We start from the raw sequence: 12,743 nt of genomic DNA, 5'->3' as shown, positions 1-12,743 counted from the left end.
AAAATAGCACAAAATAAGGTAACTTAGAAATTGGTAGGCTATAATATTAATATATAGTATGAAATAGTATCAAATATATGTCAACGATATAGTGATACAAAGATATAATGGGAGAAAGTTCTAGATATGATCAGAATAAAACTTTAAAATACCTTTGAGTAGTTTTAACAAGAAGTGTTAACAATAAAACTTAAATCTTCCAGGACACTCAAGATAACTTAATTAAATTAAATTCATACTCTATTCCTGGCTTGGAAGACATCATAAAGATGTCAGTTTTTCTTAAATTGTATTTTCCAGGAATTGTTTATTCTCCATAATTTAATGTACCTCCAATAAAAATGCCAATAGGATTTAAAGTAAATAAATCACATTTAAAAGGTTTAATTCTGTTTATTTTTATTTTATTTATATGAATGTTTACCTTCATGCATGTGAGTATACCTCATGTGAGCCTAGTGTCCAAGGAGACTGGAACTGGGGTTAGGGATAGTTCAGAGCCTAAATGTAGGTGCTGGGAACTGAACTCAGGTCCTCTGCAGCAAGTGCTCTTAACCACTGGACCATCCCTTCAACATTTATTCTGTTTTTAACTGTGTGTATGTGTGCACACATGTGTGTGTGGGTGCTCCCGGGTGCTCCCAGAAGTCAGACAAAGGCTGTCAGAGTTGAACCTGAACTAGAGGCTGTTATGTGTTGCTCAGAATGGGTCCTGGGAACAAAACTTGGCTCTTCTGTAAGAATAGCAAGCACCCTTAACTACTGAACCATCTCTCCAGCCCCCTAGACATAAATCTGAGTGAGAAAATATGCATAAATAGCCAGGGAGATTTCTAAAAGATCGAAAAAGGAGTGATTAGTTTCACAAAGTTATAAAGCTTCAAGAACTAAATGCCCTGTTACTGGCACAGAAATAACAACAACAACAATAACAACAACAAATCAAGAAAAGTATTTAGAAACAGAGACACAGAGCTAATGAGAGAGAAAGAGAGAGATACAGAGACAGAGAGACAGAGAGAGAGGGAGGAGGGGAGAGGAGAGAAAGAGTGGGGAGAGAAAGGAAGAAGGAGAGCTGGAAAGAGGAGGGGAGAAATGGGGATGAATTAAAATGGCTTCTCTTGAGCCAGGCTTCTGTGCTCCTGTGATTAAGGAAGCCGAGAAGGCTTCTGGTTTGCTGTCTTACAACCTGAAGTTTACCCAAGAGGTGAGCTCAAAGGCCTGAGAGCTGGAAAGTCGGTGGTGTGTGTTCTGATCTTGGCTTTAAGGTCTGAGAACTTGGAGCTCCCAGAGGTATTGTGGGCTCAGGTCAAAAACAGTCAAGGCAGACACAGTAAAGCATAGGAAAGGAGACAGAACAATCAGAAAGCAAGCCACAACCAAAGAGCATCAGGTTATCCCTTTCTTGTGACAGGGTTAAGGCAGAGGAATGTTCATTACAACACCAACTGAAATGGCCTGTTTGGGACTAAGCTGTTAAATTTCACTAATCTCTGTTCCTCAGAAAGGCAGATTAACAGTTTAGTTTCCCCTTGGTGAAATGTAAGTCTAGTAGGACTCCAACTCCATCTTTCTTTCTCGTTCTGAGACCGGGTCTCATTATAGACCTGGGACTATATATATCCCTCGCTGACCTGGGGCTCCCTGTGTAGACCAGACTGGTCTCAACTTCCAGATATCTGCTTGCCTCTGCCTCTCAAGTGCTAGGGTTGAGGAGCCACCCTCTCTCCCCCTCTCCTGCATCTTAATTGTTATGTTGGCCTATTGGAACTTCAGGCAGGAACTTAACCCAAACCAGTAGGTTCTCTAATGCCATACAAACTAAGTATGGTGGTACAGCCTATTAATACCAGAGCTTGGGAGATAGCCATCAGAAGATCGGGTATCCAAGGCCACCTTCAGTTATATAGCAGTTCAAGGCCAGCCTAGGCTAGTTATGATTCTTTCTCAAAACAAACCACAAACCAGTCAGCAGAGAGCAAAGTGGACCCTCTCCTTTTTTTTGGTTCTCTTCGGGTTCTCCACAGTGGCCGACAGGCTCTCATAAAAGAAGCCCGTCTGCCTCACTCAGTCCCCAGTCCAAATCCTAACCTCCTCAGGGAAGCACCCTCACCAGCACCCTCAAAAATAACAGTTAACATCCTCATGCCAGCTCATAAAGAAGAGTAGCCTTGGCAAGAAGAAAATAGGAAGTTCAAAATGTGTCCAACCACATATGGGAATTTACAATGAAGAGAGCCTCTCGGCTCAGTGAGGACAAAGTGAGGATGGTAAGGATGATGGCTGGTGGTAAAAGGGGAGGTGGATTTAGCATTCAAACTTTATGCAGGAATATGTGCAAATATAACCCAGTCGGAACTGGGACTACAGCTATGTTGTAAACTGCTTACCAAGCACATGTGAGGCCCCCACAGGAAAGCACTATAAAAAAAACCAGCACAGGGAAATCCTTTCATAGTGCCAAATGAATGGAGCTCTTTTAACTGTAAAAGAAAACCGGAGGTCTGAAGGAACGCAGGTAGTTTATAAGACTACATTTAAACATTTCTTTATGATCAAACTTACAAACAAATCACAGAGAAATGAGAGAGTCCAGAGCTGGACTGCTCGTACTAGCCTTCATAACCTACACATTCAGTCTGCCATACTGCTGTCCTTCATATTTATTTATTTTTCTGAGAGAGTTTCTCTATGTAAAGTGCTAGGATTAAAGGTATACACCACTATGCCTGGTTTACCCTTCATGTTTAAAAATTGATATAACATTGAAAAGTAAGCCAGAGGGTCAGCAGCTTATATAACGAATGTTCAATAAAATTTTAACATAGTAAGGGAAGAATTTATTTTATTTTTAACATCTTACAATCCTTCATTCAGAGAAGTCAGGAAGGAGAGATAGTTCAGGGGTTAAAAGCGCTGTCTGTTCTTCTACAGGTCCTGAGTTCAATTCCTGCCAACCGCATGGTAGCTTACAACTATCTATAATGAGATCTAGCGCCCTCTTCTGGCAAGTAGGTGTTCGTGTACACAGAACACCAACATACATAAAATCCTTAAGCAAATCTTTAAGGGGAAAAAAAAAAGGTCAGGAAGGAGCAGCATAGCCTCCTGGTAAGGTGCCCACCCTCCTGTAAGTGACCCTAAAGAAACTCATTGGGTCATATAATATTTTTGAAGACGTGAAAGTAGTTAGGGAGAAGGACAGTGTTAGATTTTTGGAGCTTAGAGTAGTGTGGCAGGAGGCAGAAAGGAGACCAGAGTTTGACCTCAGCAGAGGAGATACTTATTTCAAACAGCAAAAGGCAAACCCTTTCCCACAGGATAGAGGTCCTGTGTAGGGAACAAATTAGCTAGGGCCCTTTAGGGAGATGGGTGGTAAGCTTGGGAATGAGGAAGTTGACATGACTTTGGGGAGGGCTATGTGTAATCTGTAGACACTCCTTCCTGAATTCATTTACCCAAGCCAGATTATCTTGGGAGGTATACTGTCCCAGCAAACAGATCTTCTGTGTGTGTGTGTGTGTGTGTGTGTGTGTGTGTGTGTGTGTGTGTGTGTCTGATAAGGGTGAGCAAGGCCATCTGGAAGTTCATGGAGACCCTGTTTTATATTCAGGCCCTCGGTCATTCCAGACCCTGAAGCATAGAAAAGAAGTGGGGACAGGGCCACCAATTCTGTCTTAAGGGCTCATTGTAAGTGAGAAAGAAAGGTTTTTCTTTCTTAATCAAAGTATCTTGATTGCTCATGAGTATATATTGGCTTTGTGGGATCATCTGCTTCCAGGACTTGAGGGGTTGGTGGTCCTTAGTCAGGAGCTGAGTGATAATTGACCTAGGGCTTAAACTCGTTGCTGCAACAGATGAGAGAGGAAATGTAAAACCTAGAGACTGAAAATAGAGCTAGAACTATCAAGATGAGGGGCCCAATAAAGGGGGCTATCCTTGGTCCCCCAAGTACCCCCAAACCGGTCCAGCCTGATGGGTGGGACCTGCCTTGTGATTTTATTCTTTCTTTTAGCTTTCTGGCATTGTTCTTTATGACACCTGAGAAATTCGTGTAGAAACCATATTCCTTCACTGACACAGCACAGATTTCTCCCTTCTTTGCCAGAATGACATCTATCCTCATGTACTTTGTAATACCATGGTTGCCAGGAAGCCCAACTGAGTCTGGAGTGGTTTTTTTGTTTGTTTGTTTTTAAAGTTTTATTTATGTGTTTTGTCTGCATGACTGTCCTGCACATCGGAATCAGGCATCGGACCCCGTGGGACTATGGTTATAGACAGTTGTGAGCTGTCATGTGGGTGCTGGGAATTGAACTCAGGACCTCTGGAAGAGCAGTCACTGCTTTTAGCCACTGAGTCATATCTTCAACCCCAACTCTAGAGTTTTTTTTTTTTGATGCTGTTCCTGTACCAATGTCAAATCAGCCTTGATTTGTCAAGCGAGTTGGTTGTATTGGACTTGTTGGAGTGCAATGGTCATTGCTCAGAGGTTCAGAGTCTCTGCCATGGTTGCTTTCAATGTCATTCATTTTGGTTTTAATAGGTGTGGGCTGGCAGTTTATTTTAAAAAGATGGAAGGAGAGGATAATGGGAATGAGGGGATCAATGAACAGTATCAAAATATATTGCATGTAAGAAAATTTCATAATGAAACCCATTATAGTATATAATTAATATATGCTAATAAAACATTGAAAATGTTATCTGACATTGGTAATCTTAATCACTGGTCATTTTAGCATGCAGCATTATTATTTGGGCAAATCCTTCTGATTTTATAATATACATAAATTTATGACAAACTGGAATCATTTGTACGTATCATTTTTCTAGTCTTTTCTCTCCACTGACATACCTCAGAATCAAGGAGATGCTGTAACTTACCTTTGGCAAACAGCTAATTAATATTTTGGGACAAGGGCCTTTGTCCTTAATCTTCAGATTCCAAAAGCTTGGCCTTTTCACACAACCATGCCAACACCATGGCATTTAACCCCTTACCAAGGGGCAAAGAGAACTTTCTCAGAAATAAGTTCTCTTTCTGAATCCAATTTGAGACAAAGGGTTGTAGAATTATAGAAATAAAAGCCAGCCAGGTGTGGTGTGGTGCATATCTATAAACCCGCTATTTAGAAAACAGAAGCAGGTGGCTCTCCAGGAGTTGGAAGCCAACCTGGTCTATATAATAAGTTCTAAGGGTTACACAGTTAGACTCATGACAAACAAAAAAAAAATGAAAATAATTTATCTATATCTATATTGGATTGATATTCATAATGTTTTCTGTTTCTAGCTTGAGCAGTTTCGGACCCTTCTTTTCACTTCTGAGGGAGAGAAAGAGAAAAGAATGGTGGACAACTTCCGCCCTCTTCAGCCACTGATGAATCGCACCGTCCGCTCATCCTTCCGCCATGACTATGTGCTCAATATACAAGTGAGGCCCAAGCCAACAGCCAGCGAAGTCACCCCCTAAGACAGCATACTTCGGCAGCATCTTGTCTTAATGACTATTAGCCTAAAATTTTAACTAGATTATTTTAAAACACAGCATTTAATAATACTTAAATATATACATTTCTACTTCTTTCCTTTCATTTTGGTAACATTTCAAAATTCCTATTGTAAAGCAACTACAAGGAGACAAAACAAGAAAAGCAAAAACCTGTAACCAAATAATGTCAAGTTACCTGAGGTCACCCTTTCTTATGACAGGATTAAGGCAGAGGAATCTTCATTAACTGTTAAATCTCTCTAATCTTTTTCTCAGACAGTCAGAAAGACAGTTTAGTTTTCCCTTGGTTAAATGAGGGCTTAATGTGAGTTCCTGATCTTGATCTTTCTGTTTCAGTCTAATTCAGGAGCTTAACCCACAACAAGTTCTTGTAAATTTGATTTAACAATGCCTCCCTTTGTTCAAACTGGTGAATTGTCTCACCTTTCAGTGTTGGTCCATTCTTAGCTACCATCATTTGGAGGTGAATGGCTCTCAAAGGTTAGGTGTACACTTCCTGGTTTTAGAGTATTTCATGTCTTTTTTTTTTTATAGAGAGGTTTCATCTATGTAGCCCTGGCTGTCCTGGAAATCACTATGTAAACCATTCTAGACTTGAACTCACAGATGTCTGTCTGTCTTTGCCTCCCAAGTGCTGGGAATAAAGGCTTGTGCCACCACAGCCAGCTTTCATTCATCTTATCAAATATATTTGCTCTTTGACTGATAATAGTATGTGTCATTGGAATATTAACAGAACATGCAAGTTGTGCTTATGCAACCTGTTAGTAATTGTGTTTTTTATATCTGAAATTGTGTGTGTGTGTGTGTGTGTGTGTGTGTGTGTGTGTGTGTGTGTGTGTGTGTGTGTTTTGAAACAGTGTCCCACTCTGCAGTCCAGGCTGGCCTGGAACTCATAGTAATACTTTTGTCTCATTCTCTCAAGTGTACAAGGCACCACACTCAGCGATTATACTTGGCTATCGTTTTTATTTTTGAAACAAGGTATCCTTTAGCTCAGGTTGCAGGAGATGTGCTGTGTAACGGTAGCTGCTGAAGCTTCGGATGCTCCGGCCTCCACCTCCCAACAAGTGTGTGCCACTCCGCTCAGCTGCAGCTCTCTTCCAGTGTTTAGAGCTGTGTAGAATCACAAGTGGGGATTATTGTCAAAGTGTTAAAAACTCCCAATGGTGTTGCTACTGACCACACAAAGCCCAGGCCTCTCAGAAAACATCTGTGGGAGCCATAGTTTTAGGTATATTTTCTTTCAAAACTTGGGTGTGAATTTTTGTATACAGACTTCTCAATGAGTACGTTTGTACTAATCTTTAGTTGCTATTAGTAGCATATGATATGTCTACTTATTATCAATTTAGTGTATAGAAAATACATTTTGTAATCATGGGCTGGCTCAGTGGGTAAAGACACTTGCTGTGCAAACCTAATGACCTGAGCTTCATCCCCAGAGCTCACGTAATGGTGGAAGAAGAAAACTAACCCCACCAAATTGCTGTCTGACCAAGCATGTTTCATCCCGTACATACAACCCCATACACATTATAAATGCACACAATAATAAATAAAACTTTGTGTGGGGGGGAGTTCAAGACAGGGTTTCTCTGTATAGCTGTCTGTCCTGGAACTCACTCTGTAGGCCAGGCTGGCCTCAAACTCAGAAATCCTCCTGCCTCTGCCTCCCAAGTGCTGGGACTAAAGGCGTGAGCCACCACCACCACCAGATCTAAAGAAAACTTTAAAAGAATAAAAAAGATGTATTTTGTAATCACAAGAAAAGAAGAGCTTACTGTTTCTAGAATTTCTTTTGCATTTTTTCAAAGTCAGATGTTTTACTCTACAGCTTGGGATCGTATAGGAAGCATGGCTTAGTTAGGGTTATTCCTGCTGTGAGGAAGCACCATGAGCAAAGAACCCTGGGGAGAAAGAGGCTTTGTTTGGTTTACTCTTCCACAGCACTGCTCATCATTGAAGTCGGGGCAGGAACCTGGATGCAGGAGCTGATGCAGAGCCCATGGATAATGCTGATTACTGCCTTGCTTCCCCTGGCTTGCTCACCCTGCTTTCTTTTAGAACCCAGGACTACCAGCCTAGGGTTGGCATCACCCACAAGGGACTGGGCCCTTCCCTATTGATCACTGATTAAGAAAATGTCTTACAGCTGGATCTTATGGAGGCATTTCCTCAATCAAGTTTCCCTTCTTTCAGATGACTCTAGCTTGTGTAAAGTTGACATAAAACTAGCCAGGACAAAGCATAAACAGAATGTTCTAATAATTAAAATGCTAGAGTACAGAAATATTTCATGCTGGATTTATAGAAATGCATCTCAAAGGACTAATCATCTAGTAGTCAATGATTTTTAATATTAGTTTGCATTATTCATATACTGTCACATAGAATACAATGGCATTTCCAGCAATATTTTTCTTTTATGCATATGGGAATTTTGCCTGCATGCCATGTATGTCTGTGCACCACATGCATACTAGGTGCCCAAGAAGGCCAGAAGAGGATGTTAGATCCCCTGAAACAGGAGTTACAAATGGATATTAGCTGTCTTGTGGGTTCCTCTTTAAGAGTATCAAGTGCTCCAAACTTATGAACCATCTTTTCAGTACCCTTTAATATTTTATAAAATTGATTTTATGTGCTTATTAGCCAAGAAGGTGTGTGTGTGTGTGTGTGTGTGTGTGTGTGTGTGTGTGTGTGTGTGTTGGGGCTGGAAAGGCATGCTGCTGGGGTTTGTTCTTTTTGGCTGGAATATAAAAATTGTATCATATTTCCTGAATATATTTTCTACAGTACAAGCTATGATTACACCAGTTCTTTGGCCAACATGATATTCACATAAAGTTAGAGTAATTAGAATTGCAAAAGCCCCTGTGTTCAGCGTATGCCTCCCTCGTGGTGGTATGAAGCTAAACCACTCACATTCTATACTATTACTTTTTATTATTTTTTACTATTACTTTTTATTACTGAAAACACACATAAGTATATAACCAAATGCACTAGTCACAGAATTTTATCTCATTCTTTTGTCAATTGTCCAATTCAAAAATTAAGAATGATTCTATTAGTTAGTATATAACTCTCCTCCTGAGCACCATAATCACCTAAATTTATTAGATTATCATTTTAAATTTGATATTGTATTTGTTTGCATTTCAAATGTTATCCCCTTTCCAGGTTTCCCCTCTGCAAGCCCCTATCCCATCCCCCCTTACCCTGCTTCTATGAGGGTGCCCTCCCACCTCACCACCCTAGCATTCCTCTACACTGGGGCATCGAGCCTTCACAGGACCAAGGGCCTCCCCTCCTACTGATGACACATAAGGCCCCTTCAGCTCCTTCAGTCCTTCCCCTAACTCCTCTATTGGGGTCCCCGTGCTCAGTCCGATGGTTGACTGCTAGCATCCACATCTGTATTGCTCAAGATCTGGCAGAGCCTCTCAGGAGACAGCTGTATCAGGCTCCTGTCAGCAAGCACTTCTTGGCATCAGCAGTTGTGTCTGGGTTTGGTGTCTGCATGTGGGATGGATCCCCAGGTAGGGCTATCTCTGGGTGGCCTTTCCTTCAGTCTCTGTTTTGCTCTTTGTTCCTGTATTTCTTTAAGACAGGAGTAATTCTGGGTTAAAATTTTGGAGATGGGTGGGTGGCCCCATCCCTCAACCAGGGGGCCATGCCTAACCTCTGCATATGTTCAGCTAATGTCATCCTTGTGGGGTCCTGGGAGGCTCTTGCTTTCCTCGAATCTGGGACTTTCTGGTGGCTACCCCCAGTTAACCATCCCCCATTGCTACAAACTTCTCTTCAATTTCCGGACCCTCTGTACTTCTCCTCCCATACCTGATTCTGCCACCCTTTTCCACCCTCTCCCTCCTCTCTTCCTTCCAAGTCCCTCCCACCTTGTACTTCCCCTGATTATTTTGTTCCCCCTTCTAAGTAGGACTGAAGCATCCACTCTTTGGTCTTCCTTCCTCTTGAGTTTCATGTGGTCCATGCACTGTATTGTGGGTATTCCATGCTCTTTGCCGAATATCCACTTACCAGTGAATACATACCACGGGTGTTCTTTTGTGACTGAGTTACCTTACTCAGGATGATATTTTCTAGATTCGTACATTTGCCTGGGAATTTTGTGAAGTCATTGATTTAATAGCTGAGAAGTATCCCATTGTGTAAATGTACAACATTTTCTGTATCCATTACTCTGTTAAGGGACATCTGGGTTCTTTCCAGCTTCTGGCTAGTATAAATAAGGCTGCTNTGAACATAGTGGAGTATGTGTCCTTATTACATGTTGGATCATCTTCTGGGTATATGCCCAGTAGTGGTATAGCTGGGTCCTCAGGTAGTACTATGTCCAATTTTCTGAGGAACCACCAGACTGATTTCCAGATTGGTTGTAGCAGCTTGCAATCCCACCAGCAATGGAGGAGTGTCCCTCTTTCTCCACATCCTCAACAGCATCTGCTGTTGTCACCTGAGTTTTTGATCTTAGCCATTCTGACTGGTGTGAGGTGGAATCTCAGGGTCATTTTGATTTGCATTTCCCTGATGACTAAACATGTTGAACATTTCTTTAGGTGCTTCTCGGCTGTTCAAGTTTCCTCAGTGGAAAATTCTGTTAGCTATGGCCCCCATTTTTTGATAGGGTTATTTGGTTCTCTGGGGTCTCCAGACTAGTCGTTTTATTGGGGGAATTGAGTCCATTGATGTTAAGAGATATTAAGGAATAGTGATTGTTGCTTCCTGTTATTTTTGTTGTTAGAGGTCGAATTATGGTTGTGTGGCTATCTTCTTTTGGGTTTGTTGAAAGAAGATTATGTTCTTGCTTGTTCTATGATATAGTTTCCTTCCTTGTGTTGGTGTTTTCCATCTATTATCCTTTGTAGAGCTGGATTTGTGGAAAGATATTGGTGTAAATTTGGTTGTGTCATGGAAAATCTTGGTTTCTCCATCTCTGGTAATTGAGAGTTTTACTGGATATAGTAGCCTGGCCTGGCATTTGTGTTCTCTTAGCGTCTGTACGATGTCTGCCCAGGATCTTCTAGCTTTCAGAGTCTCTGATAAGAAGTCTGGTGTAATTCTGATAGTCCTGCCTTTATATGTTACTTGGCCCTTTTCCCCTTACTGCTTTTAATATTCTTTCTGTGTTTTGTGCGTTTGGTGTTTTGACTATTACATAATGGGAGGAATTTATTTTCTGGTCCAATCTATTTGGAGTTCTGTAGGCTTCTTATATGTTCATGGGCATCTCTTTCTTTAGGTTAGGGAAGTTTTCTTCTATAATTTTGTTGAAGGTAATTACTGACCCTTTAATTTGGGAATCTTCATTCTCATCTACTCCTATTATCCAAAAGTTTGGTCTTCTCATTGTGTCCTGGATTTCCTGGATGTTTTGGGTTAGGAGCTTTTTGCATTTTGCATTTTCTTTGACTGTTGTGTCAATGTTTTCTATGGTATCTTTTGCACCTGAGGTTCTCTCTTCTCTCTTGTATTCTGTTGGTGATGCTTGTGTCTATGACTCCTGATCTCTTTCCTAGGTTCTCTATCTCCAGGCTTGTCTCCCTTTGTGATTTTTTTTTATTGTTTCTATTCTATTTTTAAATCTTGGATGGTTTTGTTCAATTCTTTCACCTGTTTGGTTGCTTTTTCCTGTAATTCTTTAAGGGATTTTTGTGTTTCCTCTTTAAGGGCTTCTACCTGTCTATTTCTGTTCTGTATTTCTTTAAGGGAATTATTTATGTCCTTCTTAACTTCCTCTATCATCATCAGGAGATGTGATTTTATATCAGAATCTTGCTTTGCTGGTGAGTTGGGGTATCCAGGTCTCACTGTCGTGGGAGAACTGGGTTCTGTTGAAGCCAAGTAGCCTTAGTTTCTGTTGCTTATGTTCTTGCCCTTGCCTCTTGCCATCGTTTAACTCTGGTGTTAGCTGGTATTGCTTTCTCTGAGTGTGGCTTATCCCTCCTACAAGCCTGTATGTTAGCAGTCCTGGGAAACCATTTCTCTCCAGGAGCTGTGGTGCAGAGTCAGCTCTGGGGTGTAGGCAGAAACTGGAAGGATCATGTCCCCAGCTGTTCCTTGGTTCCTGTGTCCTGAGGGTTCTGGGTGGGTCCCTCTTGGGCCAAGAATTTGATCAGAAGTGGTGGTCTTACCTGTGCTCATAGGTGTGTCCGCACCAGCTCTCTCCTGGTGGCATTTGTGTATGGAGAGCTATTCCACAGGGTTAGCTCTGGGCGCAAATGGAAACCTGCTGCTTAGGTTCTTTATACAGCAGGTGCCTGATTTAAACCTCCTGATTCATACAGTGTTTTAGAAGACTTTGTTATACAAACATAGAAAGAAACTTGTCAGTATGAAATCTAGATGATTAACTTATTTTGTGGAGTCTGCAACACTGTTGTGCTTCCGTATCTATACCTTAGAATGTTTCTAGTTGTCTCCAAACCTGTACTTCAAATATGGGAAGTATTTTGTTTAGTCTGAAAAAAAGATTGAAGTAACATAAAGTTACAACTTTTGCTTATCACAAAAAGCAACCAACCAAGTAAAAAGAAAACTATAAAAGGGGAAAAGTTAATTGTAAATCACATATATGATACAAGTCTATTATCCATAATACACTATAGAACTTCAATAACTCAGGAACAAAACCCCCCAATAGCCCAATTTTAAAGTGAGCAAAGGACTTGAACAGACAATTCTCCAAAGCAGATACATGGGGGACCAGTAAACACATAAAAAGGTACTCAACAACACTAAGTTTCAGAACAATTTACATCAAAGCAACAATGAACTATCACAGCATGGCCATCATGATATGACTATCAAACAAGAAAATAATAGAATACAATGATGTGAGGATGCAGAGAAGTGTCATGGTATAGTCACTAAAACCAGAGTTATGATATGATCCAGAAATCCCACCTCTGGGTAGATAACCAGAAGAATCCAAAACAAGATCTCAGAGAGATACTTGCGCACTCTTTCTCATGGCATTAATTCAAATACCCAAGGAAGCAACCTAAATGGCCATACTGGCTGGTTTTGTGTGTCAACTTGACACAAGCTGGAGTTATCACAGAGAAAGGAGCTTCAGTTGGGGAAATGCCTCCATGAGATCCAGCTGCAAAGCTTTTTCTCAATTAGTGATCAAGGGGGAGGTCCCCTTGTGGGTGGTGCCATCTCTGGGCTGGTCCTCTTGGGTTCTATAAGAGAGCAG

General features: G+C 41.1%; 1 protein-coding gene across 2 annotated transcripts in view; it reads left to right on the top strand.

Annotated features, from left to right (window-relative positions):
• The window catches only part of Ca5b (carbonic anhydrase 5B), a 53,723-nt gene extending 47,458 nt beyond the window's left edge, over positions 1-6,265 (top strand). For both annotated transcript variants that reach the window (XM_021188440.2, XM_029534295.1), the window contains exon 8: positions 5,297-6,265. In XM_021188440.2, the coding sequence (XP_021044099.1) occupies positions 5,297-5,476 (180 nt within the window). In that variant the 3' untranslated portion in view covers positions 5,477-6,265. The remainder of the gene's footprint in view (positions 1-5,296) is intronic.
• Positions 6,266-12,743: the final 6,478 nt, after the last annotated feature.

Source organism: Mus pahari, chromosome X (assembly GCF_900095145.1).
Source record: "Mus pahari chromosome X, PAHARI_EIJ_v1.1, whole genome shotgun sequence".
NCBI classification, from domain to species: domain Eukaryota; kingdom Metazoa; phylum Chordata; class Mammalia; order Rodentia; family Muridae; genus Mus; species Mus pahari.
The sequence above is the reverse complement of the archived record's forward strand: the minus strand, read 5'-3'. Positions and strand labels throughout refer to the sequence as shown.